Source organism: Phoenix dactylifera, chromosome 9 (genome assembly GCF_009389715.1).
Source record: "Phoenix dactylifera cultivar Barhee BC4 chromosome 9, palm_55x_up_171113_PBpolish2nd_filt_p, whole genome shotgun sequence".
Lineage (NCBI taxonomy): Eukaryota > Viridiplantae > Streptophyta > Magnoliopsida > Arecales > Arecaceae > Phoenix > Phoenix dactylifera.
In genome coordinates this window covers 16,140,001-16,166,480 of record NC_052400.1, presented here as the reverse complement: position 1 = coordinate 16,166,480, position 26,480 = coordinate 16,140,001, and the positions used below count along the sequence as shown (strand labels likewise).

The 26,480-nt window shown below is 39.2% G+C and overlaps 2 protein-coding genes across 3 annotated transcripts; one reads left to right on the top strand and one right to left on the bottom strand.

Moving 5' to 3' along the window:
* The first annotated feature begins 6,072 nt into the window (after nt 1–6,072).
* LOC103698257 (persulfide dioxygenase ETHE1 homolog, mitochondrial-like) lies at nt 6,073–13,865 on the top strand. 2 transcript variants are annotated; one of them, XM_008780281.4, is made up of 9 exons: nt 6,073–6,518; nt 9,930–10,058; nt 10,249–10,356; nt 10,811–10,945; nt 12,810–12,851; nt 12,947–13,006; nt 13,081–13,134; nt 13,353–13,377; nt 13,492–13,865. In XM_008780281.4, the coding sequence occupies exons 1-9, from the start codon at nt 6,249–6,251 to the stop codon at nt 13,578–13,580; spliced, it is 912 nt and encodes a 303-aa protein (XP_008778503.2). In that variant the 5' UTR covers nt 6,073–6,248; the 3' UTR covers nt 13,581–13,865. The 2 variants fall into 2 exon arrangements, with proteins under 2 accessions (XP_008778503.2, XP_008778634.2); XM_008780412.4 differs by having other exon boundaries at nt 6,387–6,518; nt 9,914–10,058; nt 13,492–13,851.
* A 1,142-nt stretch (nt 13,866–15,007) lies between these two features.
* Nucleotides 15,008–17,916, bottom strand: LOC103698460 (aspartyl protease family protein 2-like). The gene has a single exon (XM_008780515.4). The coding sequence runs from the start codon at nt 17,187–17,189 to the stop codon at nt 15,480–15,482; it is 1,710 nt and encodes a 569-aa protein (XP_008778737.1). The 5' UTR covers nt 17,190–17,916; the 3' UTR covers nt 15,008–15,479.
* Nucleotides 17,917–26,480: the final 8,564 nt, after the last annotated feature.

Sequence of the window (26,480 nt, the reverse complement as noted above, 5' to 3'; positions counted from 1 at the left end):
ATTAATGCAAATCCTTCAATTAATTATTTTATGTTTATTGTTAGTAATGTAAATTAAGGAGGTATCCTTGCATTAAGTGCTTGTATGGAGATTAGCCATTACAACTTTTACTTTGTGTCAAATACATAATTTTTCCTATAATTACAACGGGAAAAGCGGTGATGCATGACTAGAATTCATTAAAAAAAGAAACATTTACAAATTTGATGAAAAATTAAATGTTATTTATTTATCCCTTTTTTAAGGGATGCAAAGGTTCATTTTATAGGCATGAAGAGAAGTTCGGTAATTACTTGACATGCTGTTAGATTTCCTGGCTAGTTGTATGACCTTTCAAAGTTTTAACAAACCAAAAATATGAAATAACCTTATATAAACTTTACCATATGTGTTGTATTAAAAGCATTTTATCCCAAAATGATGATTATGTCGAACCTTTTAAGCGATATTAGCAAGTATTAGTAGAGCTATTGTTGTGAAGGGAAACCTCTGGCAGTTTGTTATAACTGACGTAAATTTTAGCAATATTCTGTGAGGTGTTTGGTAATTGCACCAGCCTTTTTTTTTTCCCCTCCAAGTTAATCCAGATTGGAGTTTCTGAAATATTTGCTTCTCAGGTCAGTCTCAACCATAATATCTAAACCAAGTATGAGATATTCAATAGCATCTCAGAATTGTTTTGTCCCACCGAGATTTCTAATCTTCAACCTAATTCTGACTTCGACAAGTTCTTGACTTGACTAAAAGTAATGGCTTCCAAATTCAGAGGTTCTCATTTATTGTCATGAGCACGCATTCAATGGGATGGGGGAATGATGTGAAAGAAAAAAAGAGAAACAAGAAACATGAAGGAGGAGGGGGGGAAGGAATAAAGCTCGCCCAATTATTTATGTCATGCCAAGCTTGGTTAGGTGAGGTAGGAGCCCATCAGCATGTTTGGTAAATTTTGCTACTGCAACTAGCGAAAGTGATTCCTTTTTTAAAGGAAAAGGAACAGAACAGAAAAGAAAAAAACAACAGTAAACATGAATTGATATATTAATTTCCCCACTCAAGTTTGGTCCTATACGTTTTGTTTGTTTCCACATCCAAGTGAAGATTGTGCAACAATACTACATAAATGGGAGAACTGAAAGCAGCATGGACGCCCTGCGAGTCCAAAACTATATTCATTACTTTGCTATCTTCTGAATGCACACAAAAATATCTGAAGACTTTAATATGTCATCTTCCTTGCTCCCAAAAGCTATCAAATCCACCCATATGGCATCAGGGCAAGGTATCACTAATGTTGGGTTTGTATCATACCTGAGTTGAGAAAGGCAGCAAGGGCAGCCAATTTAGGCTTGGAAAGAAATACCTATGGACGCCATGCACATGCATCAGGAAGAGAGAATTGTCCCCATGCACTTTGCTCAGTATATCCAATACCAATGATAAACAAGCAAATAGATTAATAGCTGATTTTTAGTTGTCTGATACTATATCTACAATTCTTTGAATGTTAGCTGAAAAAAGGATTTTGATTCTAGACTCCTTAGATCAGGTTCTGTAAATTACCATATCAGATCTTAATCTTGACTCACACATGAAACTGCACACAAAATGAATATACCAAAGCTTTTAATACACATATATATGTATATGATTGAGAGTACAAGAAGGATATGTGGTAAAAGGATTTCTGAATTGTGCTGTTTGAAAGGTCATATTGCAGGTGCGCATTGCTAAGAGGGGGAAAAATTGTTAGCTCAAGGAAAACTCGAGCACAAAGCGCATAAAAGCAACTTCACAAAAATAATTTTCAAAAAGGTATTCCAGTTCCTTTGTTGTGTACGACTCTGTGGAGGGCTGCAGACTCAGATGAAATAAAACGAAGCATGAAAAGATTGTCACCAACAATAGCTTGTGGATAGGCCTGTTAACGAGCCGAGCCGAGCCCGAGCCTGGGAGGTTTGGGCTCGGCTCGTTTCACAGAATCTTGGGCTCGGGCTCGGGCTCGGTACCGAGCTCTGTATTGGGCTCGGGCTCGGGCTCGTTTGGCACATCAAAGGCTCGGGCTTGAGCTCGTAAAGCCCGTTTCAATTACAAGCCCGAGCTCGAGCCCGAGCCCGAGCCCAAGCCCGGGGATGGGGATGTGGTCCTGGGGATCGGGATTGGGCGAGCGGGAGAGAGGGTGGAGGGGTGGACGAGGTGGAGGAGGGAGAGACGGGGGCAAGTGGCGGCGAGGGCAAGGAGGGAGGCGTCGTCGACGAACTCGAAGTAGTGGGGCTACGGGGGTTGAAGACGCCGGGGGCGAGGAGGTGGCAGAGGTTGGGGCAGGCAGCGGCGATGGCAGCGAGCTCGGAGGCGCGGAAGCCCTCGGTGGAGGAGGTAGAGGCGGGCGAGGGAGGCGGCGGCGGTGGGGTGGGCCTAAAGGACGGAGGAGGTCGAGGCGGGCGAGGGAGGCAGTCGGTCCAGGGGGCGGAGGCGGGGCGGCGGAGAGGGTCCTGGGCCTGGGGGATCTGGAGGAGGTCGTCGAGGGAGGCGTGGAGGAGGTCGATCCGGGCGAGGCGGGGCGGCGGAGAGGGTCCTGGGGGATCTGAGCTTGGGGGCGCGGAAGCCCTCGGCGACGACGTCGAGGGAGGCGTGGAGGAGGTCGATCCGAGCGAGGCGGGGCGGCGGAGAGGGTCCTGGGAAATCCGAGCTCGGAGGTGCGGAAGCCCTCGGCGACGACGTCGAGGGAGGCGTGGAGGAGGTCGTCGGGACCCTCGGGGGAGGCGGGTTGAGAGCAATTTTCAGAGAAGAGGGGTGGCCGGGTGGGGTGGGGGGATCTGGGGGGAGGGTCAAAAATGGTTTGAGTCACGAGCGTGGGTGGGGTGGGGTGGGTTGGGTTGGGGGGTGGGGGTGGTGGTGGTGGTGTCACGAGCCCGTTTGGGCTCGTGAGCTGCTCGGGCTCGGGCTCGGGCTTGAGCTCGAGTTTAAACGGGCTTTATTTTGGGCTCGGGCTCGGGCTCGTTTGACTAACGAGCCGAGCTCGAGCCGAGCTTTTACCGGGCCGAGCCCGAGCCGGGCCCGAGCAGCTCGGCTCGTTAACAGGCCTACTTGTGGAGTTTGCCATCCATTAATCCGGTGAAACTAATGCCAAAATATAGTCCTTCAAAACACATAAACTTAGTCTTTGATCAACATTACCGTCAAGCTAGATGGCTCTTGTATCGCAGCTGGAACCATGAATGGTACTTCTCTGCATACTTTTCTTTTAGGATCCATTTGGTACATGGAAAGAATTTCTTCTTGCTGGAATATTATTTTTGAAAAGATGATACCTGAGTGTATAATGCGTTTGTGTATGCTTGGTTAATTATAGAAAAGTAGCACATTTCAAAATAACTTATGTTTGATTGAGCATTTATTTTTTTAGGAAAATTATGTAAAATATCTGTTATGCGCTCAATAAAGAGAAAGACTTTATCCCACTTTATCTAAAAGCTTATGAGTACTTTAGAAAAAAAAATTACCATGATTTACGGCCGGTGGGAATTGGACTTTTCCTATCCCACATAGATTTTTCTTTTTCATAAAATATAGAAATCTTATTCCTATAGAAAAGTTATTTTTCTGTCTCCCTTCTTTAAAAACTCCAACTAAATACAAGCCATTTATTCAATTTCTCATTGACCACGCTTTTTCTTCTCATTTTTCTGTAAACCAAACGAGTCCTTAAAGATGCTGCAGTTTGCTTCTCATCAGTTCATAGAGTGTAAGCCTGTCGAGCAAACCATTGCTTGGCTTAGGCCCTGTTTGGGGGAGCTGTTGGCAGTAGAGCTGTTGGAAGTAGAGCTGTTGGAAGTAGAGCTGTCTGAAGTAGAGCTGTTATAAAAAGCTGTTTGCTGTTTGGTAACTACATTCGTAAAGTGCTGTGGTACTTTGTTTTGTGTTTGGTAAACAAACTGAGAAAGTACTTTTATATGACAAAATTACCATAAAGGACATTGCATAGTATTATACAACAGAACATAATAAAACATAACATAAATTAATACATAAATATACGATATAGTATAATATTATGTTAATATAGCATAATAGTAATATAATTATTAGAGTAAATTAATATTTGGTAATATAACATAATATTAAATTATTTAACATAACATATTAATGTATTATGATATAATGTAATATATATTATATTTATAGTATAATACAATAATAAAAGTATAAAATATTATAATTATTAGTATAAATTAATTTCTCATAATATAACATAATATTAAATTATTTAAAATAACATATTAATGTATTATAATGTAATGTAATATAATACAATATTTATAGTATAATACAATAATAAAGGTATAAAATATTATAATTATTATTATAAATTAATTTTTCATAATATCATAATATTAAATTATTTAAAATAACATATTAATGTATTATAATGTAATGTAATATAATATAATATTTATAGTATAATACAATAATAAAGGTATAAAATATTATAATTATTAGTATAAATTAATTTTCTATAATATAACATAATATTAAATTATTTAACATAACATATTAATGTATTATGATATAATATAATATGATATTATATTTATAGTATAATACAAAATAAAGGTATAAAATATTATAATTATTAGTATAAATTAATTTTCCATAATATAACATAATATTAAATTATTTAACATAACATATTAATGTAATATGATATAATATAATATGATATTATATTTATAGTATAATATAAAAATAAAGGTATAAAATATTATAATTATTAGTATAAAATAATTTTCCATAATAATTTCCCATAATTTCTCATAAAATAATTTTCCGCGGTTCAGGGGCTCTTCTTCATGGTCCACGCTCGAGGAGGACCTCAGCGTGGGCCGCGAGGTTGATGATAAAAAAAAAACAATAGATTGATTTTGGAAGGTATGGAAAAGAATTAAAATTTTTTCTTCTAAAATGTGGTTCAAGAGATGCATATAAAAATTGAAAAGAAAAATACTTTTTCTTACGGAAGGGAGTCTGACGGCTTGGATTCTTGGCTCCAGCAGATTTTTAGGTTTATACAGGGATAAACTATGTAATTATGTTATTTTAATATGGATATTTTTGTCAAAAATACAGCTTTCCAAAAAAGGTAAAACAGCTTCCTTCCAAAAGCTCCAAATTGGAGCTTCCTCCCAAAAGCTGTTTTCAGCTTTCCGCAAAAGCTGAAACAGCTTTTTGAAAAATTTACCAAACACAGTTTTTCATCTAAAAGTACTTTTGGAGGGCCAGAAAGTGCTTTCTGGCCCTCCAAAAGCTCTCCCAAACAGGGCCTTAGACTGCATCTGAATTATTTTTGATGACAATAATGATATAAGCTCCACCAATCGTATTTCCAAAAAGATCAAAAACTATTTGTGTCGGTCGTTTAGGATATCATACCTCCAAAATATCAAAATTCAGCAGTACTTGCTAGGCTATAGTCCAATTTGTAATTTAATGTATCAACTCATACACCAGGCTGGTATCCGTCGGCCTATAGATTCCACAGCGAGGTTGGTTGTGCATCAAGACAAACCATATATAGGGAACACGTGTGCTAGCATCTAAAAAATGGATTTGACTTAGACTCCAACCCTTCGAAATGGATACAACCTGATATGATCAACTTGGGTTGAAGGGTTGGATCCAGGGATCCATTTCCTATCCCAGTCAGCATCAACAATTTGGAGAATGAGGACAAATTGCCACGTCAAATTCCAGACTCACAAACAAATCAATCAACCTTGTCTTAGAAAAGGACCCACCATCTATCACTACTCTTGGCCATACGAAAGCTTTCATTAGAGAGAGAGAGGAAATCAAAAAGGAATATGCCCCTTAATTTCATCAATAATATCCTAAGCCTATGTCTATTAACGAGAAACAATCTTTTCTAAATCATGTCACAAGGTACATTTTATTCCACCAAGAGGAGTTCCTATAGTTTGTGAATATGTGCAGGTAAGCCCACATTTGCCTTAGAACTAGGCCTGGACAGGGTTCGGCCCATTGACACCACCACGGCCCATCTCCTTGGATTTGTTCCTCGAACCATCCGTCGTCGCCAGCAAGACGATCGAAACCTCCAATCTATCACCAAAAAAGCGAAAAAATAAACCCGACTCCGCCGGAAAAGTTAAACTACGAGGACGCCGCGACGGAGCCCTCGACGCCACGTACCGGATAAAAACAAGAACGAATAAGATCCATCATCCGGAAATATGCTGCTGCCTCGTATTAATCATCGCCTCCTCCTCCTCCGCCACCTTTCCTCTCCCCCGCCCTTCCTCTCCTCCCCCTCCTCCTCTCCTTCGAGGTTCCTGTCCTCTTCTAAGCCCCCCTCGCCGGCATCGAACCTCCGATCCGGAGTAATGACGGGTCCCATGGGGGTGCAGCCACCGAAGCTCGTCTTCCGCCAGCTGTTCGAGAAGGAGTCCTCCACCTACACCTACCTGCTCGCCGACGTCGCCCACCCCGACAAGCCCGCTCTGGTGAGGCCGCCGCCATGACCTTTCCTTCCCTTATTTAGAATGGTCCGACTGTTCCCGCAGATATTCTTTCAAGAAAGCACAATCTATCTGGCGCATTTATTGCGGTTGATTTCGTTCTTTTATTTTTTTCCCCGAAATAATTTTGATTCTTAGATTATAACATTATTTGGCTGTAGTCGCCACACGCTCCGCCTAAGTGTTTAAATTTGATTTCGGAGTTTTTCTTGGATTTCTATTACCTCTTGTTCTTGAGAGTAAAATGTTTTCGATGTGGAGGTCTGATAAATTTATCCTGTTTCAGGTTTACCCTGTCATATAAATCGGAGAGATTTTGTGTCAAAATTTTTAATTGTTTTAAATCGTTGTTGTAGGTAGGCTAGGGATCCCCACATTGAAATAGTTTTTGCGTGCATTGAGTATTCTGAAGTGCTTTCGTGATTTGTGGTAGCTTGTATGTTATCTTAGAATCAATCCCACTGAATGTCCATGGTCCATGCTCAGTGACCAGGTTGCCGGCTGTTAAATTGCCTTCACAGTTTATATGAAAGTGAGGCACCATTCTGCACCTGCACTACTTTTTCTCCATTATGTTAGAGGAGTTTGTCCTCTATTTCCTAGGGTTTGGGGTTTTTATGATGATGGTACTTGACTATTATAGTAAAGTGATTTGGGAGAAAGCAGTTTATAAGAGGGATAAACTTTTCCTAGATTATTTCGACATCAATATCTCCTACCTATGATGAGAAAGAATCAAATCTATTCTCCACTTTGCTTCTTTTTATTGACTTCAATTTTGAACGTAGTGGAAGATTATTGTTGCCGTGCTTCAGCTGTGCATGAAGCAGGGAAACGACTCTATGAACGCATCTTGATTTTTTCCCCCTCTTGGATGATTTACCAATTCATTTGACCTTAGATCACCAACCTGAATGACAATTTGCTTCTTAGAGCATAACTGGAATCAGATGAATCAATCTCTTATATTTGGATAATGAACTGTAAAAATTTGATGGGATTGTTTAAAGTGATGAAAATTGTTAGTTTTCTTAATTGAATTGAGGTAGGGTCTAGTTGAACTCTTAATCTTTGTATCTTTCCACGTTTATGTCTAGCAGAAAGTATACCTTTATTTATGTATTAATAGAATATAAAATGCAGTCTCATTCAAAAGTCTGTTTTCATTTCAACAATCAACTTTTGGGGCTTGGTTCACGATCGGAATCGGGATCCAAATGGATCGGAATAGAAACTAAAATGGCCATATTCTCTGACGTATTTGCTTCATGACACCAGAATTAGAATTGGAAGCAGAATGGTTTTTGAATACTAGGAGAGGGTAGGGATTAGATTTTGGGGGACTACATGTTGAAACCACAATGGTGGAGTGCGGCAAAGAAAAGGGATGAGGAAAATGGCTATGCAAAGCGTGGTAGAGGAGTTAAACAAGCCATATATTTGATGAATTGCTTGAGAGAGATAAGAAAAAGTCATCATTACATCAAGAGCAAGTGTGGCAATGCCTTAGAGTGGATGTTGTGGCGGTGGAGCGAGGCGACAAGGCGACGAGGTGGGAGGTATTTGGTCAAGAGTGGTGATATTGATCTCGGCCAAAGAGCAGTGGAGTGGACAGCAGTGGCAGCGGTGGAAGAGTTGGAGGAGGCTGCAAGGGAGATGTTGTGGAGGAGCATTGAGCATCGGTGGAACCATGCTACAATGAAGATGTGGCTGTGCTGGTATAGGCAAAGGGAAGACATAGCATTTTGGTGTCCGGTGCTTTGAAGTCGTGAAGTGGAGTAGCATGCGACCTAGTTCAGCATGTAGTCTAGTTCAACCACATTGAACTGCTCAACAGGGCGGTCGCATGGGTCACATCAATAGATGATGGGTGCTAGGAGTTTCAAATTTTATTAAATGCATTTGAGGTTGGGCTAGTAGTTGTTTGGGCTTGCGGAGTGTATTTTGGGCTTATTTTAAGTTGCTTTTGTCCTTTGTTTGACCGGGGGTTGTTTGTTTGTTCTGATTGGGTTTTGTACTGTATGGTTGTCTAAGTTTGGGCTTCCTGTATCCCCCTTCTCTATTCGTTTTCTCCTATTTTGTTATGCTTTCTCCTGTCTTGTCTTTAGCCCATTCTTCATTTTGTTTGTCAATGAAATGTTGTGGTGGATTCTACGTTTTGCCAAAAAAGTTACAATGACAAACTTGGTTATCAATTGAGACAATGCTTGCAACTCTCACCTGACAAGCTGAATGGCACCTTGTGTGAGCATTATGGAGATGACACATATAGGTTGATGGACTTAGCAAAACAATCGACAGATACTTGACTCTCTCTAATGTCCAAGTGCATGCCTGAGCTGAAAAAAATGGATGAGTTCTATCATGACAACCATTAGGAGCGTTTTATCTACTACTCATGTCACCTCCTAGTAGCGAAAAGTGTTGGAATTAAATTGTGCCATGTGAGCAAAGAATGCTAGATCATCCACAGACAAATACGAGAATTGGTGAGGTTCCATTTCCACTTACAGGGTCCTCCCTGAAATTTGAGTTTCTTAGGCCATCTAAGATGTGTATATAGATGGCTGCCATTTATCCAGCAATAATTGATAAATAATTTTTGTCTTGTACAGCATGAAGATGCCTTGCTGAACCAAATATAGCTTCAATCTACCCATTAGTCCCTATCATATGGCTTCTTTTTGAGTGGACATCACCTTTCACGTGAATTTTAGCAAATGGAAGTGATTATATGGCTGAGAGGGATAGATTTGAGATTGGCTTCCAATACAAATATTCATGTCTTATGTTGATTTGTCTTTGGCCCTATTACGTGGGAACTGGTGAGGAACTCAAGATCAAGACTCATCTAGAAATGTATAGGCATGTTTATCGGCACATAAAATAGATGAAGCTTAGATTCATATTGAAAGATATGATGGTTAATTATATACTTCTTTCTTTTTGCTATCTTAATATGCGATGGCTGGTTAAATTGTATTTACGAAGTGAAGGTCTATTTTCAAGTTTCTATCAATGGAGCTATCGACTTGAGTATTACTGAAGTATATGAGAACTGAATGAACTCAAAACTTAAACCCCTTTCTGTACTGGTCCTACTATTTTGGATCATCTATGTGTTTTGTTGGCTTAAATTTTGAAAATTTTAAGTTCAAGACACTTGAAAATTTTGAACAACATATAGACGGACCGGTTTAACCTTCATCATTTTCCTCACAACTTCCTGTAATGTTGCAACTTAAATATCTGCACCTAGAAACAGATCATTTAGAGTGATTTATATGCTATATGTTTACCAGTCTATTATAGTGCTTTCTAGTCTATGTGCTTAATTATTTTCATCATTAAAAACTGATGCTGGAATGGACATCTTATAGATGAATTTTTATATAGTTGATTGATCCGGTGGATAGAACAGTTGACAGAGATCTTTCCCTTGTTAAAGACCTGGGATTGAAACTCATTTATGCTATGAATACTCATGTCCATGCTGATCATATCACCGGAACAGGCTTGATAAAGGTTAGTGACATCTTTCGCATCAGTCCTATTAATTAATTGCTTGCTTAGTAACTTGAATTATAGCAGAAATGAAGATAATTCAAGTTGGGAAGCCTTATTATATTTGTTCTTCCTAATACGTGAGACGACTCTTAATTTTTTCTTTTATTTTTATCTGGATAACATAATGTCATGCTGTCTCAATTTGTAGGATATGGTGCCAGGTGTGAAGTCTGTCATTTCCAAAGCTAGCCATTCAAAAGCAGATCTTTTGATAGAAGCTGGGGATAAAATATGTCTTGGCAGTTTGTTTCTGGAGGTAGCGCCTCTTTAGTTCAATTTATTCTTATTAACTGAGTGATCACAAGGCTTAAACTTGTTCTATCCTTTGATGACTTTCAAATATGTTAATAGAACACTCTTTTCTTCTATATAAAAGTTACAATCAGCATAAAATAAATTGGGAAGGACCAAGATAATGCATGTATATGATCCGATAATTTGACAAATGACTGCATCTATCTCTAGTCACTGATCATATGCAATTCATAAATGCTCAGGCTTCATTGGTGTTTCATTAATGATGCGTTTTGTTTCATTCATCAGTAAGTTAAATGATATTCTGGTGTTTCTGGCATGAAAATGATATTTCCATCAGAAATCTGTGCATTAACTAGGTAGCAGTCCACAACCCACAATAAGAAACTATGATAGTACATGAACTTAACATGTTTGGGTTGCAATGATCGTGTCTCTGAAGCATATGTATGCAGGTGCGAGCTACTCCTGGTCATACTTTGGGTTGTGTTACATATGTAACAGGAGATGGGCTTGATCAACCTTATCCTAGGATGGCATTCACTGGTGACACACTGCTTATACGTGGCTGTGGAAGGACAGATTTTCAGGTGCACATGTTTGCCATTTTTCATGTCTGGAAAAATGTAAAGATGCTACATTTCTTGGAGCATAAATTACAGATATTTTGACTGAAAAGAAAAAGATAGCATGATTATTGGATGCACAAAGGTCCTAATGCCCTGAGATTTCACAAAATTATAGTAGAGACTATTGTTTTAGGGCTTTTTGAATGGGAGTCTTGTTTGGATCATCTCTCTTGTATCTTGTCTTTTGCATTTCTATATCATTACATACAAATGTGAAAATGAGCACTTGAAGTTGAGCATCATTGCATGTATTCCTCTTATCATTTGTCAAATGAGCATGATAAAGCACATGTCAGAGTAAGACCCAAATGTAGATTTGACAGAAGTAGAGAGGGCATTACCATTAGATTAACCCATACAGATATTGTAACGTTGACTTTTTGATTCTTCATCGACCATATTAAAAAATTTGCAGTCGTGACTATTGGTTCCTTGTATTGGTTTAGAATATGATGGGACATCTTGTTAAGGAAGATTGTGCCAATAAACAGCAATACCTTAAAGTCAAGATACATGCACTGGAAGTGTCTGTGACCAGAAAGGGGCACAAATTTCGAAAAAGAAGTAATAACTGTTTGTGCACAAAGCAATGCAAAATTGTGATGAAAAGCCTCTACATTTGGTGGAAATTTAATTACCATCGTCCACTCTCCTTACGTTATAGGTATAAAAAATTTTCAGTATTTCAGTCAGGTTTGGGGTCATATATTTACTTTGAGTTGGGTTTGAAATCATATGGTTATGGGCAATCATAAAAATCATTTAGTTTCTTTCGGATTTTGTCATGGTTGAGCCTTCTATTGTATTCAATCTAATGGCTTGGGAAATAGGGAAATGGCTTGGTTTTTGTAAAGCTTCTCAGGAGGATATTCTCTTCTTATGGAGAAATTTGTGGCACTTAATAAAATTAGACGTGTTACGAGTTATTCCCTAGTTCATATCTTGTAGTACATGAAACATGCATCGATTGTCAGTAATTCCTGTAATCTTCTCCTTTCTCATCCTATATTTCAGTACCTCAAGTATCACATTTCATCCACATAAAGGAAGGTGATAATGCACATGATGAATGCAAAGATATTGAACCAATCAAATGTGGATGGATGTGTGGAGTGTGGTGAAAACTAGAAGAATTCTAGATATGAGTGCACTTGAGGAAAACTAGAGTCAGAATAATAGAAGATAAACTAATGTAACCATTTGAAATGGTGTAGTTATTTGCAGCCAAGATTAATTTACAGCCCTATGTGGACGGTTGCTTGTGTTTCTGTATATGGCAAGGTCCATGGGGACGAGGATTATTATGACTATTAAGTTGTCATCATACTATTGTGTAAGGTTTGTTCATCATACTTGTCACTATGACTATTAAGTTGCATAATTATTGTGATATTATGTCGCCAAAGCCTTATATTCTGTTTCAAATGATAATTTCATCGTAATGCCAAGAGCGATGGTAACCAGATACCAATGAATGTGATTATTATCTTGAATATGATAATGTCAGCTTTAAACTATAAATTATTATGTCTTGATACTTGGGCTATTACCCCCAAAAGCGGCATTAATAAGTTGGATAACTCCGCCTTGTAGGATTTTGTGCTTGTACAAGTATTGTACTTCAGAATCTCATATTTAAACATTATGTGTTATTGGATGGGCATGTTGCTACGAAGTGTAAAACAATCTACGTAAGAAAATTAGTATCAGTACTTCCAGTATTAGGTATATTATACTCTCCATGCAGCAGGAGGGAACTGGTAGAAGATATTTCTTTTGATAATCAACAGAACACATAAAATATTTTTTCTTTTTTTTTTTCCAGGGCGGAAGTTCGAGTCAGCTCTATCAATCAGTTCATTCACAGGCAAGTAATTGAGATGCTGCATTTTTCTGATCATGCTTCTTACATTTAAAAGCAGTTATTATTAATGTAATGGCTTATTGTCTGTTTGTATTCAGATATTTACATTGCCAAAGGATACTTTGGTGTATCCTGCTCATGACTACAAAGGGTTCACTGTAAGAAACACCATAACCTTCTGGCTTCATGTTCTTTTGTTCTAATGGCTTAGACCAACTTGTTCGATGTTCAGGTTAGTACAGTTGGAGAAGAGATGCTCTATAATCCTCGTCTGACAAAAGATGAGGTAAATTTTCAAGTAGATGTTCTTTTTTTACTGATATATTGGTAGTTTACAAACAATAAACTGCTTGATAATTTTAAGAGGAATTCACTTTAGGAAACTCCTACCAGACCCATTTTAGCTGCTTTTTTTTCTGAAAAGCTCTTCTATTTCATAGAGTTATGGTTTATTGCTTTGGCCGAGTTTCTTCTAATCATTCTTTTGGTATAAATCTTTTGCAGGAAACATTCAAGAGTATTATGGAAAGTGAGTGTTTGCAGCAATAAATACTTTAATATAGTGATTATGGATTATTATACCATATCTGGGAAATATATGTACTTTTTTTTTACTGTTTGATTTTTCTTTTTCCTTTTCCAGATCTGAACTTGCCATATCCAAAAATGATTGACGTGGCAGTGCCTGCAAATATGGTTTGTGGACTGCAAGATCGAGCAGCAAAAGCCTAACCATTCCTCTGGCTGGTCTGGCAGGTTAAAGCCCCAGAAATACCATGTGAAAGAAAATGTAGCTTCATTTGCAATCATGTATGTGTCTGCATCATTTTACTTGTATACCTGATCATTCCAAGTAGCTTCAGATATATCAAACTCCTTGTCATAAATTCAAGTATTATCAATCATCATGGCATGTCACTTGCCATCACCGTTCTTGATGAAGAAAATGTACAAATGGGGCATGGAAGAAATAAAAAGTTCAAGTTACGTGTATGGAAACAAACTTTTGCATCCAAAGGTGAAGTGCCAACGTATGATGAGGCATATTATCATTGCCATCTTCATATTTAATATTGACCACAACATTTTTATTTCAAATGCTTATTCTTTTCAAATTTTACAGGGTGGATTCTTGTGTGATCGTAAACTGCAAATTGATCCTGATGAACTTTAAATTACTAACAATAATCAGTCTAAGTTTATTTATTTTGTGAAAGAAGAGGAAGGGATATGTTGGTTTGGTCGGGAGAAATGGGCTTAGATGCTTGGTCAGCAGTCAGAAGAACAGGATGGACGAGGAAGATGCACTTATCACAGATTAGAGGGAAGGAGAAGGAAGAATAAAAGGTCAGTAGCATTTGGTTTCACAGCAGATGAAGGGTCATAGGACTGGATCTCAGTTATGTGTGTGACAGGAAGGAGGAAATAATTATCAAACTCAGCTGAATTATGGGAAGGGAAAACCAAGAGTGTTCCATTAGAAAGAAAGAAAAAAAATCCCAAAATGTAGGGGTTTCTTGAACTCTTTTGACATGAGAGCATGAAAAATTGTGGAGAAGTATTCAATTTGGATATGTAGATTGTAAGAAGAATATGTAGGATAGCATGAAGAAAGCATCCAAATGAACACGTTAACCCCTCAGCTCATTCATTGACCAAACGTGCGAGCAGCAAAGAAGAGTTGGCACATAAAAGATATCAAAAATATTAGTTGTTCGCAAGGCTGAACGACCAAGGCTACATATAAATTTCAAACCATCAAACGTGAAACCAGAATTGCCTGAGACTTAACAGGGACATATACGATTTCCTTGTGCTCCATATGAGATCTATGAGTCAAATAATTTCATCCTTGGTATGTCATTGTTTTCATCATTCAACATTCCACAATACCTGCCGCTGCTGGAAGCATAAAGTCTAATCCGCTGAAGGAGGTTTGCTAGATACAACAAATGGCATGAGTCGAGCAATAAATGCTGGTTTCATACGGCACCAAAGACTAACGACTTTGAAGATTATTGGTTATGAGCATCCAATAATACTATAAGGATCATCTTAGGTATAACAAAAACAAGAAGCCGAACAGCTGAAAGTCTAAATAACTAGCACATTCCAAATGCTTGAAAAAAAAAATATCAGGAATTTTTAGACCCAGCCGAGGAAAAAAAAAAAGCCTTGAATTTTCTTTCTTACATTTATCAAAAGGGAATTGCAAGCATCAATTCCCATAAACCAAACTGAAATTGTTTCTGTGCAACAAGTATTTCAGCATCTTATAATAATCTACCATTACAAGAGCACACCAAAATCAAAAAAAAAAAAAAAAAAAGTGAGGAGAAAGGGAAGAAAAAAAATGGATATGACACACTGTTTAGCTTTTTCTTTACCTCTTCTTTGAGAGGTAACAAAACTCCCATTACCTCCTCAGAAACCCAAAATTCTTGCAGTCTAATTATCCTTTGCATCTATCTACCTGTAGAAAACCAGTATGGATGGATCATTTTCCCACTCACATCAAAATGAGGACTGTTCAATTGATTCCCTGCAATCTAATAGTGCCGAGAATTGCGACACTCGAGCACAGCTCATCGGCGCAAATCCTTCCCTCCAATCTAATGGAGCAGAGAATTGCTACACTTGAGCGCACCTCATCGGCGCAAATCCCAGCCGGGACTTCTTCATGTCATACATGATATGGAAGTTCTGCTGCAGATAATTGCCCAGTATCGACAGCGACGACCGCGGCGTGCCGAGGATGGCGAGGCAGACGACCTCATCCGGGTCCACCCGGATGAAGTAATTCTCCACCGGGAAGTTCCACACCGCCCCGTCGGCGAACCGGATCGCGAACCCCGGCATCTCCACCTTCTCGACGCCGGACACATTGTAGCAAGGACTCAATATCGGGAAGTCCTCCACCACCGGATACTTCTTCACCTTGCCGACGAAGGCCTCTTTGATCACTCGGTAGGCCGGGTCGGCGAAGTAGCTCAGCGTCGTGCCGGAGTCGACGATGGTCCCACCGGCCCCCTCCGGCGAGAATTCCCACGTCTGTGGAGGGATATGCAGCGCCTCCCCACCGACGAGAATCTCCTTTACCTGGACGTAGTAGAAGGTGTCGGCCGGGCTGTCCTCTTTACCCGGAGTGTCGACGAAGGAGGTGTAGTTGAGATCGGGGTGGCTGAGAAGGTTGCGGTCCTCGCCGAAGATGAGCTTGCTGGAGACGGTGAGGTCGCTGTTCCGGTCGACGAGGCAGTAGGAGAAGGTGTGGCCATAGAGGGAGCGGAGCTGGGAGGAGAAGGAGAGGGGCCCGCGGCCGAGGCCGAGGAGGCCCGCGGCGCCGTGGAAGAGGCCCCGGTTCCAGTGGCCGCACCCGAACATGACGCCGTCGACGCGGCGGAACTCGGCGCCGGCGCCGTCGGCGGAGGTGAGGTTGATGGTGAAGGTCTCGAGGGCGAGGTCGCCGGTGGTGTTAGAACGGTCGCCGTACCAGTAGTAGTAGGGGCAGGCCTGGTCGCCGGAGCGGCAGGGCCACGGGTGCGAGACGAGGCCGCAGCGGTGGTCGGCGCAGCTCACGTTGCGGTAGGTGGAGGAGGCGGCGGGGTCGTAGACGGGGCCGTGCTGCTCGAAGCAGTCGCGGCACGGCAGGCATTGGATCCAGTTCAGGTCGCTGCCGGTGTCTAGGATCAAGGAGTAGTGCCGCGGCGGCGTGCCGACGAACACGTCCATGAAGTACTCGCCGGAGCCGAGAGCGACGCCGGATTCCAGGGTGGCCATCAGCCGCCCCGCGAGCTCCGGCGGCGCCGAGGCTGCCATTTTTTCTTCCAATTCGGAGGTGATCGAGCGGTGACCGGTCTTGCCGGCGGTCGTCCCCAGGCGGGAGCTGGTGTTCTGGTTCTTCTTCTCCACAATCCTCCTGAAAAGCGTGCGGATTCTTGAAAGGTCTCTATGGGAGGAGTTCAGGAGAGATTCTTTTTGAGTCCACTCGGCGGCACCGGGGTCCTTAGCCGATCGGTGCCTGAGGTGGAGCTTCAAGGTCGATGAGGCCGGCGCGGCCCTCTCCTTCCGAGGCTCGTCGTCGTCTTCATTGTCGCCGTCGATGGAGTCGCCGTGGCGGTATTCGCCAGAGGGGCTGGCGGGGTCGAGGTTGTGATTGCAGCGGGATCCATCCGATGAGGTGACCGCGTTGAAGCTGAGGTGGCTCGGCAATTCGATGCCGGGGAGCAGAGAATTATTGGAGCTGCTCCAGCTGAAGAGAGAAGCTGAGGAGGGACAGGGATGGAGAAGACAGCACAAGAGGAGAGCCAAGAAGATGGGAACTCTACTATTGGGAGAAGCCATTTCTACAGCCTCTCCTTCATGAAACTAATAGCTAAACAGTTATAGCAAGGTTAAAAGGACTCTAGAGAAGAGAGGAGAAGGGAAGAAGAGAAAGGGAATGGAGGGAGATCGGCGATTTGTTTGGTTTTCTCGACAAAAAGGAAGAGAGGATCGATGAACAAAGGAAGGAGGCGTTTTATATTAGCCTGCTTCCTATTAGAACTCTTCAAATCAAATTGAGATGGGTTTGGAATTGAGATCGTGGAAAAACGCGGTTTGTTCTGAGATAGGGAGGAACGGGAAGGAAGACCAGCTTATTATTTTACTTATTTTACTTATTTTACTATTTTTTATCGTTATTATAGGTTTCATCCTTTGTCCTTTTCTTTTTTTTGTTTGCTTTTTCTAAGTAACAACAGCAAGAGCCGTGTTTGCCTGGTCTTAGCTACTAATGTCCACATAGCATGGTTTCATGACTACTTTTTAACTCGCTTTTTAATCCTTTCGACTTCTCTACTTTCTCGCACAGACAAAAGCAGTTGGATTGGAAAAGAATATATTTAATATCCAATTATTAAGTTGAGACCAACAAACTAATACGTAGCACAATTCAATGGGAGATAGAAGGGATCCAGGAAGGAAGGACTTCCCAGTGTGAGTTGAACCGCGGAGCTACTTTACGGGTATTCTAACACCCCCCCGTGCAAGACAAAGCTGTTCGGAGTTGAAAATTTTTGCCATTAATGCTACGGTTCATAGAGTTCAGGAGGAACAATGGAAGCAGGCTCTGGTTCCTCGTGTTCTTCCCTTTATAACGTGTGCTGGCTGGGCCACATGGCGACCGGTCAAAAAAATAGTATTGAACACGGAAAATGGTGGCCTTTTCGTTGGGTCAAACGTCGCGCTGACTGCGGCCGGTGGTTGAACCCCCCCCCCCCCCCCGCTGCCGCGCCCACCCACCTCCAACGCCAGCGCGCGGAAGGACGGAGTTGCATTTAATGGTTGCCAAACGATCCGTTAATCGTTTGAAGTCATCCAATAGGCGCAAGATGATGACTCTGAAATCTTCTTGGATCTTTGGGTCTCGCACAAGAATTTATTGTGATGCTGCATGGACTTTCGAATCTAGTGGAGGAAATTGAAGCAATACTTAGTTTGTGTCGGCTTGTAGGTTGAGTGGGTCTCCAAAGGTGGCTGGCAGGGAACGGAAATGTATACCCCATTTTGGGCATCATCCTCCACAATGAAGTTGATTGCTGGATCATAGAAGGAGACAACAACATCTACTTTTGTTAACCATATTTGGAATTAATTAGGCTCCCAGAAAAAAAAGGGAAACAATGACTATGTTCTATATACTTTTAGGACATTTCTTAACAAAAATTTGGATATTTATATGTGTGTGTGTGTATGTTGGGCATATCTGGCTTTTTTTTCTTGACTATTTGAATCAGAGATGGTTCTAAAAAAAAAGAAAAAAAAACTATTTATTTGAGTTGAGGATTTAACTTTTATAATCATTAGGTTCTACCACTCAAAGTTGAGAGACCTAACTCTTCATCTAATTAGAAGCTAAATGTAGTAAAATGAATTATATAATGATAAATATGAACAATTAACTTAAAGAGACTCTTGTCAAAAATCATACATAAATAAATAAAGAAAATATGGGGAGCAAGTTGAAATAAGATAAGGCGGATATAATCTTATGAAAGCTTAAGAGCATACCAAGTTAGATAAAGAGATTGACAAAGAAAAGAAATGTTGATTAATCTGAATGACAAATAATAATTCACTGGAAATCGAAGAAAATTATTGTGATTCTTCTCCTGTGGGTCACCAAAAGTGAGGAAGGAGAGTGGAATAAAATGGGAGTGGAAGTTATGCAAAGTCGCACAATATGCAAACCAGTAAGTGGGTCCATCTTCAAAACTGTACCAAAATCCAAAAGACCTGAAGGCTAAGAAGAAAAAAAAAATCCTTGTCGTTATCGGACCTCATTAGGAGAAGTCCTATACTTGCCCCAGAAGCCAAGGCAATCTGTGGTGAGGTCAAGATCCAATTAGATGTCACATCGCAAGGTCAATGATATATGCGACATAGCATTGAACATTATTGCATCCATGCATTGATGGTCTTGTAAGCTCAGCATGTCTATTAGTTTCTAACAGCGCGATTTATGTAGTTAATAAAGAAATGGAGGATTGGTTAGAGATTAAAAGAAAAAAAGAAGATCAACAACAGCCACTCAAGCAACAAGCAATACTCAATAGGAATTACATCCATGCATGCATGTGAAAATATGTGCTAAGTGTTATTCATGGGGTTTCCTTATGGTCATATAATTTCCTTTTACATACATCATATGGATTGCAATCATCCATGAGATTACCATATATCTATAAATTAACCCTTTCCTACAATTGGTGCAAAGTACAATCGCATGATATGAAGCATGGTGTCTCATGCCTACTCACCTTGTATGTTGTTAAGGATGTACATTGTTTTCTCAAAAAAAATGTTAAAGAAGGAATTCCTTCAAACATATGACATACAGTGCATGATGGAGGCGAATGACCGAAATTTTTGTGCCCATAGATCGCCTTCGCCTAAACAGCCCTTAATTTTCCTTTCTTGACGGATACGCAATGAACACAGATAAACATCACTGTCAAATGCGAACCATGAAATCATCTCTATAAGATGATAGTTTCTCTGGTTCATCGAAGTGCACTTACTGCCACCAAGCAACTTTTACACCGTAGAGTACGGTACCATTGTAGATAGCCGCCATGTCATCTATCTCATTCATTCCTAAATTACAACGAAACACCGTGAGTGCAATACACGGCGCACCTACATTTTATGCACGTTTACCTCCGAGATGGATGATGCGGCAGTTATCTACAGCCATACCGTATCTTGCGGTGCAAAAGTTGCAACGCAGAATGCGACATAGGGTTTGTAAATTTTAAACCACGGGCTGAGAAAGCATTCCATGAATGTCAGTTTACTTCATGTAAGCATAAGACAACAACAGTATTCTGACTAGATTTGGTTGGGTATAGGGAGTCTTATCTTTTGGCTGACTTTGAATCCTAGTTAATTCTATGGTATTATCATCATTTCCGGTCCGAAATATTCCAAGTCAATTACTTGTTTTGGACGGTTACGCTAGATATACGTAGAAGCAAGAATGCATCGAGTGGAAACTTTTTATATGGTTTAGGGTGAGGAGCACATGACGCAGAGCTGGACCTTTGCGTCCATCTAAAAGCCTAGAAGTAGTTTGCCACTTGCGCCTCGTAAGGTACTCGAGGTCAGGAAAATACCAAAGATATGATGTTATGCTGATGTGTACTTGGACTTGGAGCTCATGCTTTGTGGTTTGGTACTCTTTATTTTTCATGGCCGTTAAGCATTATTTCAACAGTGAAAGTGACAACTTTGAAAGGAAATTTGTTGTCAAATCTTATAAAAATTGGCCACGTTTCTTTGAAGAACTATTTTGGGTTCCATTGCAAGCATTAATTTTTCATATCTTATTTTCAGATTGTTCCTTTTCCTTGCTAATTGACGGAGAACTGCAAACTTTTCTCGCAGTCCTATTCAGATTTTCATTTCTATATTTCAATACCCTCTCCCTTGATTCTCGGTTTAGTCTATTTTCATGTATTTGTTCCTCTCAATTAGCTTAAATGGATCCATCATATGATTGTGATGGGGACATATTTTTTATGTTCATCTTAATTGCTTGAATCATTCTGGTGGTCCAAGACTTTAACCCATATCCATATGTACAAAAGATGCATTTGTGTGTGTGTGTGTGTGTGTGTGTGTGTGTGAGAGAGAGAGAGAGAGAGAGAGAGAGATTTAGTGCTAAAGCATGTATTAATCCAAACTCTCCATAAGCACTTTTCAAAAAATACGTTTCACTACACTTCTATACCCTATTGCGACGTACAAAGAGGATAACAAAATAAAAAGAAAAAGAGAGAATAATAAGAATACATAATATTTATGTAGCTCGGTATGTTGATTGAAGTCCATAAACAGAGATGATGCAAAAGCTTCACTATAAAAAATGGAGATCATAGAGTAAAAGGTTTTCTTTTAAATCTAATATATCTTATTTCTAGTACACTCAATTGTTCTTTTTTTGAGGTTACAAAAGATATATATAATAGAATAATTCGATTTTACTCGAATCGGTGTCCTCTAATAATCAGGTAAGTCTAGCACATGGAGGCTCTATCTTCGCACCCTGGGCCAACCAATTGTGCAGCCCAAACAAAACAACTATAATGACCAAAGGGGCTATCTCCACTTGCCCTTTGCTTCGGAAAGATAGTTTTTTGTTTGTCTTTCTAAATTCACGGCATATTCAACAAATCTCCACCTTAACTTAAAGTTTACCAAATCAAATATATGAAACTTTTCTCACCAAAGATATATCCAAAATCATCATTAAGGTTACCTCTTTGATCATTAAATTATATTTTGCATAGTTAAAAAATTAACGGCAGCTAAACTATTATTCACACATATGTAGCATTTGCAGGCAAGTTATGAAATATATCTCATGTACAAAATTGCAACAACCGAATTAGGCTTGTCTCACAGGCTATAACTATGATAAAGAAATCAATGCCCAAGAGTCAGTATTCTTGACAAAATCACTTCAGGTAGCCCCTTATTAACGTAGTCTTCAACAAGAACTTATGGCTGCCAGCGCTCGCAGCATCACCATTCCAAAAGAGGACCAATTTTATTTGGTCGAACTAATTTTCTCATGTTCCAAGTGAGACCGGACGGCGGCCTACGAAGGTCAAAGAGAATACCACTTCACATATAATGAGGTTACTAATTCTAGTTGGTATTTTCGTACAACTTTTGTGAGAGTACCGCGTAAATGGACTTTAATTTGCGTTGACGTACAAGTCTTTTGCTGCCACTCTTGACATTTTCCCCACACGTCACACATTTATCTGATGAGAATGGCCGGTGGCTGCTTAGGCCGGCACTTAGCAAGTTAAACATTAATATGGCCATGGCTTAATCAATCTCCTATGGTTCAATGATATCATAAAACAATAGCATCCCTGTATAAAAAAAAGTTCAAGAAGTTTTCTACGTTTTCTTATCTTGCTGAGGTACCAATTAATGGCACTATTTCTTCTTCAGCCTTGCTTCAAGTACAGTATATTTATTTATTTTTTCTTTGAGCCCTTGTTTCAAGGGGGTTAAAGGTCCTGAATTTGACCTCATGTGGCAAGGAAACTTTAACCATGTCTGCCATTAACTGCCTCCAAATTGAGAGATTTCAATGCCATGGAACTTTTTGAGTTTGGTGCTGGACCTCCACCTCACGCTAAAATGAAAGCTTTTTCCTATGTCTCCGTCACCCCTTAATTTATGGATTTATTTCAGTGGTTTGTTTCGGAGTTTGAAACATTGGAGTTTTTGTTTACCAAAAGAAAAAAAAAAGAAAAAAAAGAAAAAAAAAAAGAGAACATTGGAGTTTGGAACTGGGGAAGAAAAAGTTTCGTTCCCAACAATTATACCAAACTTGCGTGGTTTCATGTGAATCTTTGGAGTTTTGACTCGAGAAATGTGGAAGGTAGAGAAAGTGATATCAACTTGTTTCATTATTTATTAAAATTGGACACTTCTTGGAAGGCGGTTTCTCTCCCACGTGATGTTGGAGTTTAATATAGTTTGCAATCGACCTCCTTTTGTTTGAGAGAGAACTGATAGGTTATATCACCTTTGAACAAGCTTGAGGACTATTTTACCGACACGTTAAAAAGGTACTCCAATCTACTGTAGGTGGCAATTGGATCGGGTCGAGCTGAGTCGGATGCATAATGGGTCCAAATTTAGTGGCCTGAACCCAACTATTTTATTAAGCAAGTTAACAATTCAGATTTAAATATAATTTGTTTATTAAACAGGTAACCTACTTCAACTAAACAAATCGAATTGAATTAAACAAATTAATAGATTTTAACATATTAAATTAATAAGCTTAAACATGTTAAGTAGGTCAGACTAAATTAAATAAAAATTGGTTAAATAGGTTTTGGACAAGTTAAATGGATCGAATGATGACCTAATTCATCTATTAAAAAGTCAAAATAGCTTAAACGGGTAAAAAAACTCAACCTATTTAATAAACGAGTCTCAATAAGTTGAACCATTTATGACCTGAATCCATTTATGCCAACTCCAAAGTTGCAGATAAGATTGATGGGTCGAATCATAAATTACTACACCTAACATCTACATTAAAAAAATAATTATTTTATAAACTTCATTTTCTTTAGTTTAATTGTTAGATAAGAAACAATATGTATTGGTTGTCGTGTAGATAATTAACAAATATTCAGGGCTCTCCTAAGAATAGAATTTTGCCTTTCCTTTGAAGTAAATAAAAGATAACCCAGTCTCTGGATATCTCCAAATATATGAACTCGAATAATCCTCCAAATTATTTCAAAAAACGAATTCATAAGGATCTATTCAAATGTTCAATTTTTCTCCATGGGTTTTGACTTACATAGGGTTTTGCCTTTCCTTCGAAGTAAATAAAGGATAACCTAGTCTCTGGATATCTCCGGATATATGAACTCAAATAATTTTCCAAGTTATTCCAAAAAATGAATTCATAAGAATCTATTCAAATGTTTTTTTTTCTTCATGGATTTTGACTTACATATTGTTGGCTATGTTATTGCAGTTGTACCAATATAATAAATTTTTCAACACTTTTACATATTTAGTTAAACTCGGTCTGCCCTATAGGTATGACAAGCCCACAAGCTCTCACCTACTACACCTTAAAACAATCTATTTTTCTCATATTAATTGAAGTACCTGGCTTCTTTCAATTTGTCGACAAGGATAAAAAAGTCTACCGCTTATAAATGCTTTTTTGGTTAGCATAGTACTAATAAATGCTTTTGAAAAAATATCCCATAAGATGGTAGTTTTGACAATTGTTTTTTCAAAAATTAAAAATAAAAGAAATGGGCGTGTAAAGTAGCTTGAGATCCACTTCGATCTCTCAATGCAGCCAACGCACATCTCAAAGTCACTAGCTTGCATCCAAAGATGATCTGCATTAATTATATCCTCAGTTAACATAAATTTAATAACATTGCTATTTTACTAATTTAGACCCTTAATTATATTTTATTTATTCTCTTCCACCTTTTTCCTTTGCTTGCTTGTAATTAGTACATAATCCTAATACAAAACTGATATAGCGAAATCTTACATTTGCAATCATCTGTTTTAAGAAACATGGTAGCTAGGGATGTGCCACCAGTAGGGTTTGATCCAGAAGCCTACCTTGAAAGCAAAGTTCCTTAGAGAGGAATGCCAACTATGGGACCCAATCAAGTTAATTCCCTTGGCATACATCCGCAACTATTAGATAGAAAAGATGGCAAAGTCTTTCATAAATGAAACATGAGAAGAGGGAGGGGAAGAACACGTGAAACATGTACAACCTCTTAGCATACATCTGCAGTTGTTAGATTACAACTAACACTTGCAGTTCTGATCTAAGAGACTCTCTACTTTCAGTAACTCATACTCTCTGTAATTACCAATTTTTTTAATAATGTCTCCCTAAGTATTAAAGAAAGAAAAAGAAAACATCTGCAACTGTTGGACAGGAAAGATGGCAAAATCTTTCATAATTGAAACATGAGAAGAGGGAGGGGAAGAACATGTGAAACATACACAACCTCTAGCCTAACAAGGACTGCATTCAAAATATAAATGTACGAAGTTACTCTTAGCAGTCATAAAACAAATAACCCAAGCTGGCGCTTGATATCATGATGTATAGTTTCAGCCGTGGTGGTCCTTTGTCGGTCCACGTAAACGAGGAAGAATCCATGATTTATCCTCCTGCAAAACCAATAGTTTTTCTCTTCTCTTTGAGAGAGAGAGAAAAAAAAAAGCTAAGAGTACTCGGTCAACTCACTCGAAACGCTGCCGTCCCTCCTCCATTCATGATCCGGACAGCATGCACTGGTCCTAATTCCCTGCACCAGAGAAAAACCGGTCGGGCCAATATTCTACAGTCTTCATGTTTTGGTCTGGCAATTCGTTACCGCAACTCCATATACAAACATAAACCAAAGTCGGCTTGTCAGCCAATGACGAGACCGAGACGACCCAACATCAAGATGCTGTCTTCGCCTTTTTGCAAGCTTTTCTATCTCTTTCGTTTGCCCATCTTTCCTCTGCTGCAATCCAACCCAGCTTTCCTCACCACCTTTTCTCGTATTAATAATGTTCATGGTGCCCTGCTTCTTTCTATTTCCTGTTGTTTCTTCAGGAAGCCATCCGCCTGCTCATGGCTCATGAGCAAACGCGTTTATTTCCGAACGAGTCCTTTCCATTGCGGCCACTTTCTCTCTAGTTCTTGGAGGTTTATGTGAGAAGAATTTGCACCTAAAAATTAGTATTTGTGATCTAATATAATGAATTTAAATAAAATTCTATATCTATAGCTTTTTTTTCCAAAATCAATTCTGAAAAAGTTTGTATACATCATGGTATATAGTACATACTGCTCTAAGAATGTGATTCGTTCTATGTATCTATGACACGATCTCGTCTCGAAGATATAATAATTCGATCTAGTCCGATCTTTCTCTAATAAGCACAGTCGTTAGGGAGGCTTGATCTGAAAAACTTTTTTAACTGTCTAAATATATATATATATATATATATATATATATATGAGGAGAAAAATGAAAAATAAAAGAGCAGCAAAATTTTTGAAACCGAGAAAAAGGTATTGTGTATGGATATATCTTATAAGAGTTTATTTATAGATTCTATCCGGATATGAAAAGATACATAATATTTTGAAAATAATATAAATTTTCAAAGATCAATATTTTCTTTTGAAGACTCGTAACTCTTTTAAAAAATGCGTCAAAAAAAAATAATGGCTAGAATTTGGGGGAGAAGAAAAAAATTAAATTTTATTTACATTAAAACCCTAACGGTTCTTCCGCGGTGTTTCCATCGTGTTCCCTGATTCACAAGCAATCCAATTGGACCAGTTTCTTGAACACGTTAGGAGATGTAATGGAGATTTAAGGTGATGGTGATGGCTACGGTAGGCAGATGTCATTGTTCTCATCCGAAGCAACCGGCGACTTTCGTCGGGATTTGGCTGGATTTGGTGGGCGCCGGGATTGGTGTCGGGATGGTTTCCGCGTACATTGACTTGGAAGCGTGTCTCGTATTTCTTGGAAGCACCTTCCCGGCTATTTCTACTGCTAC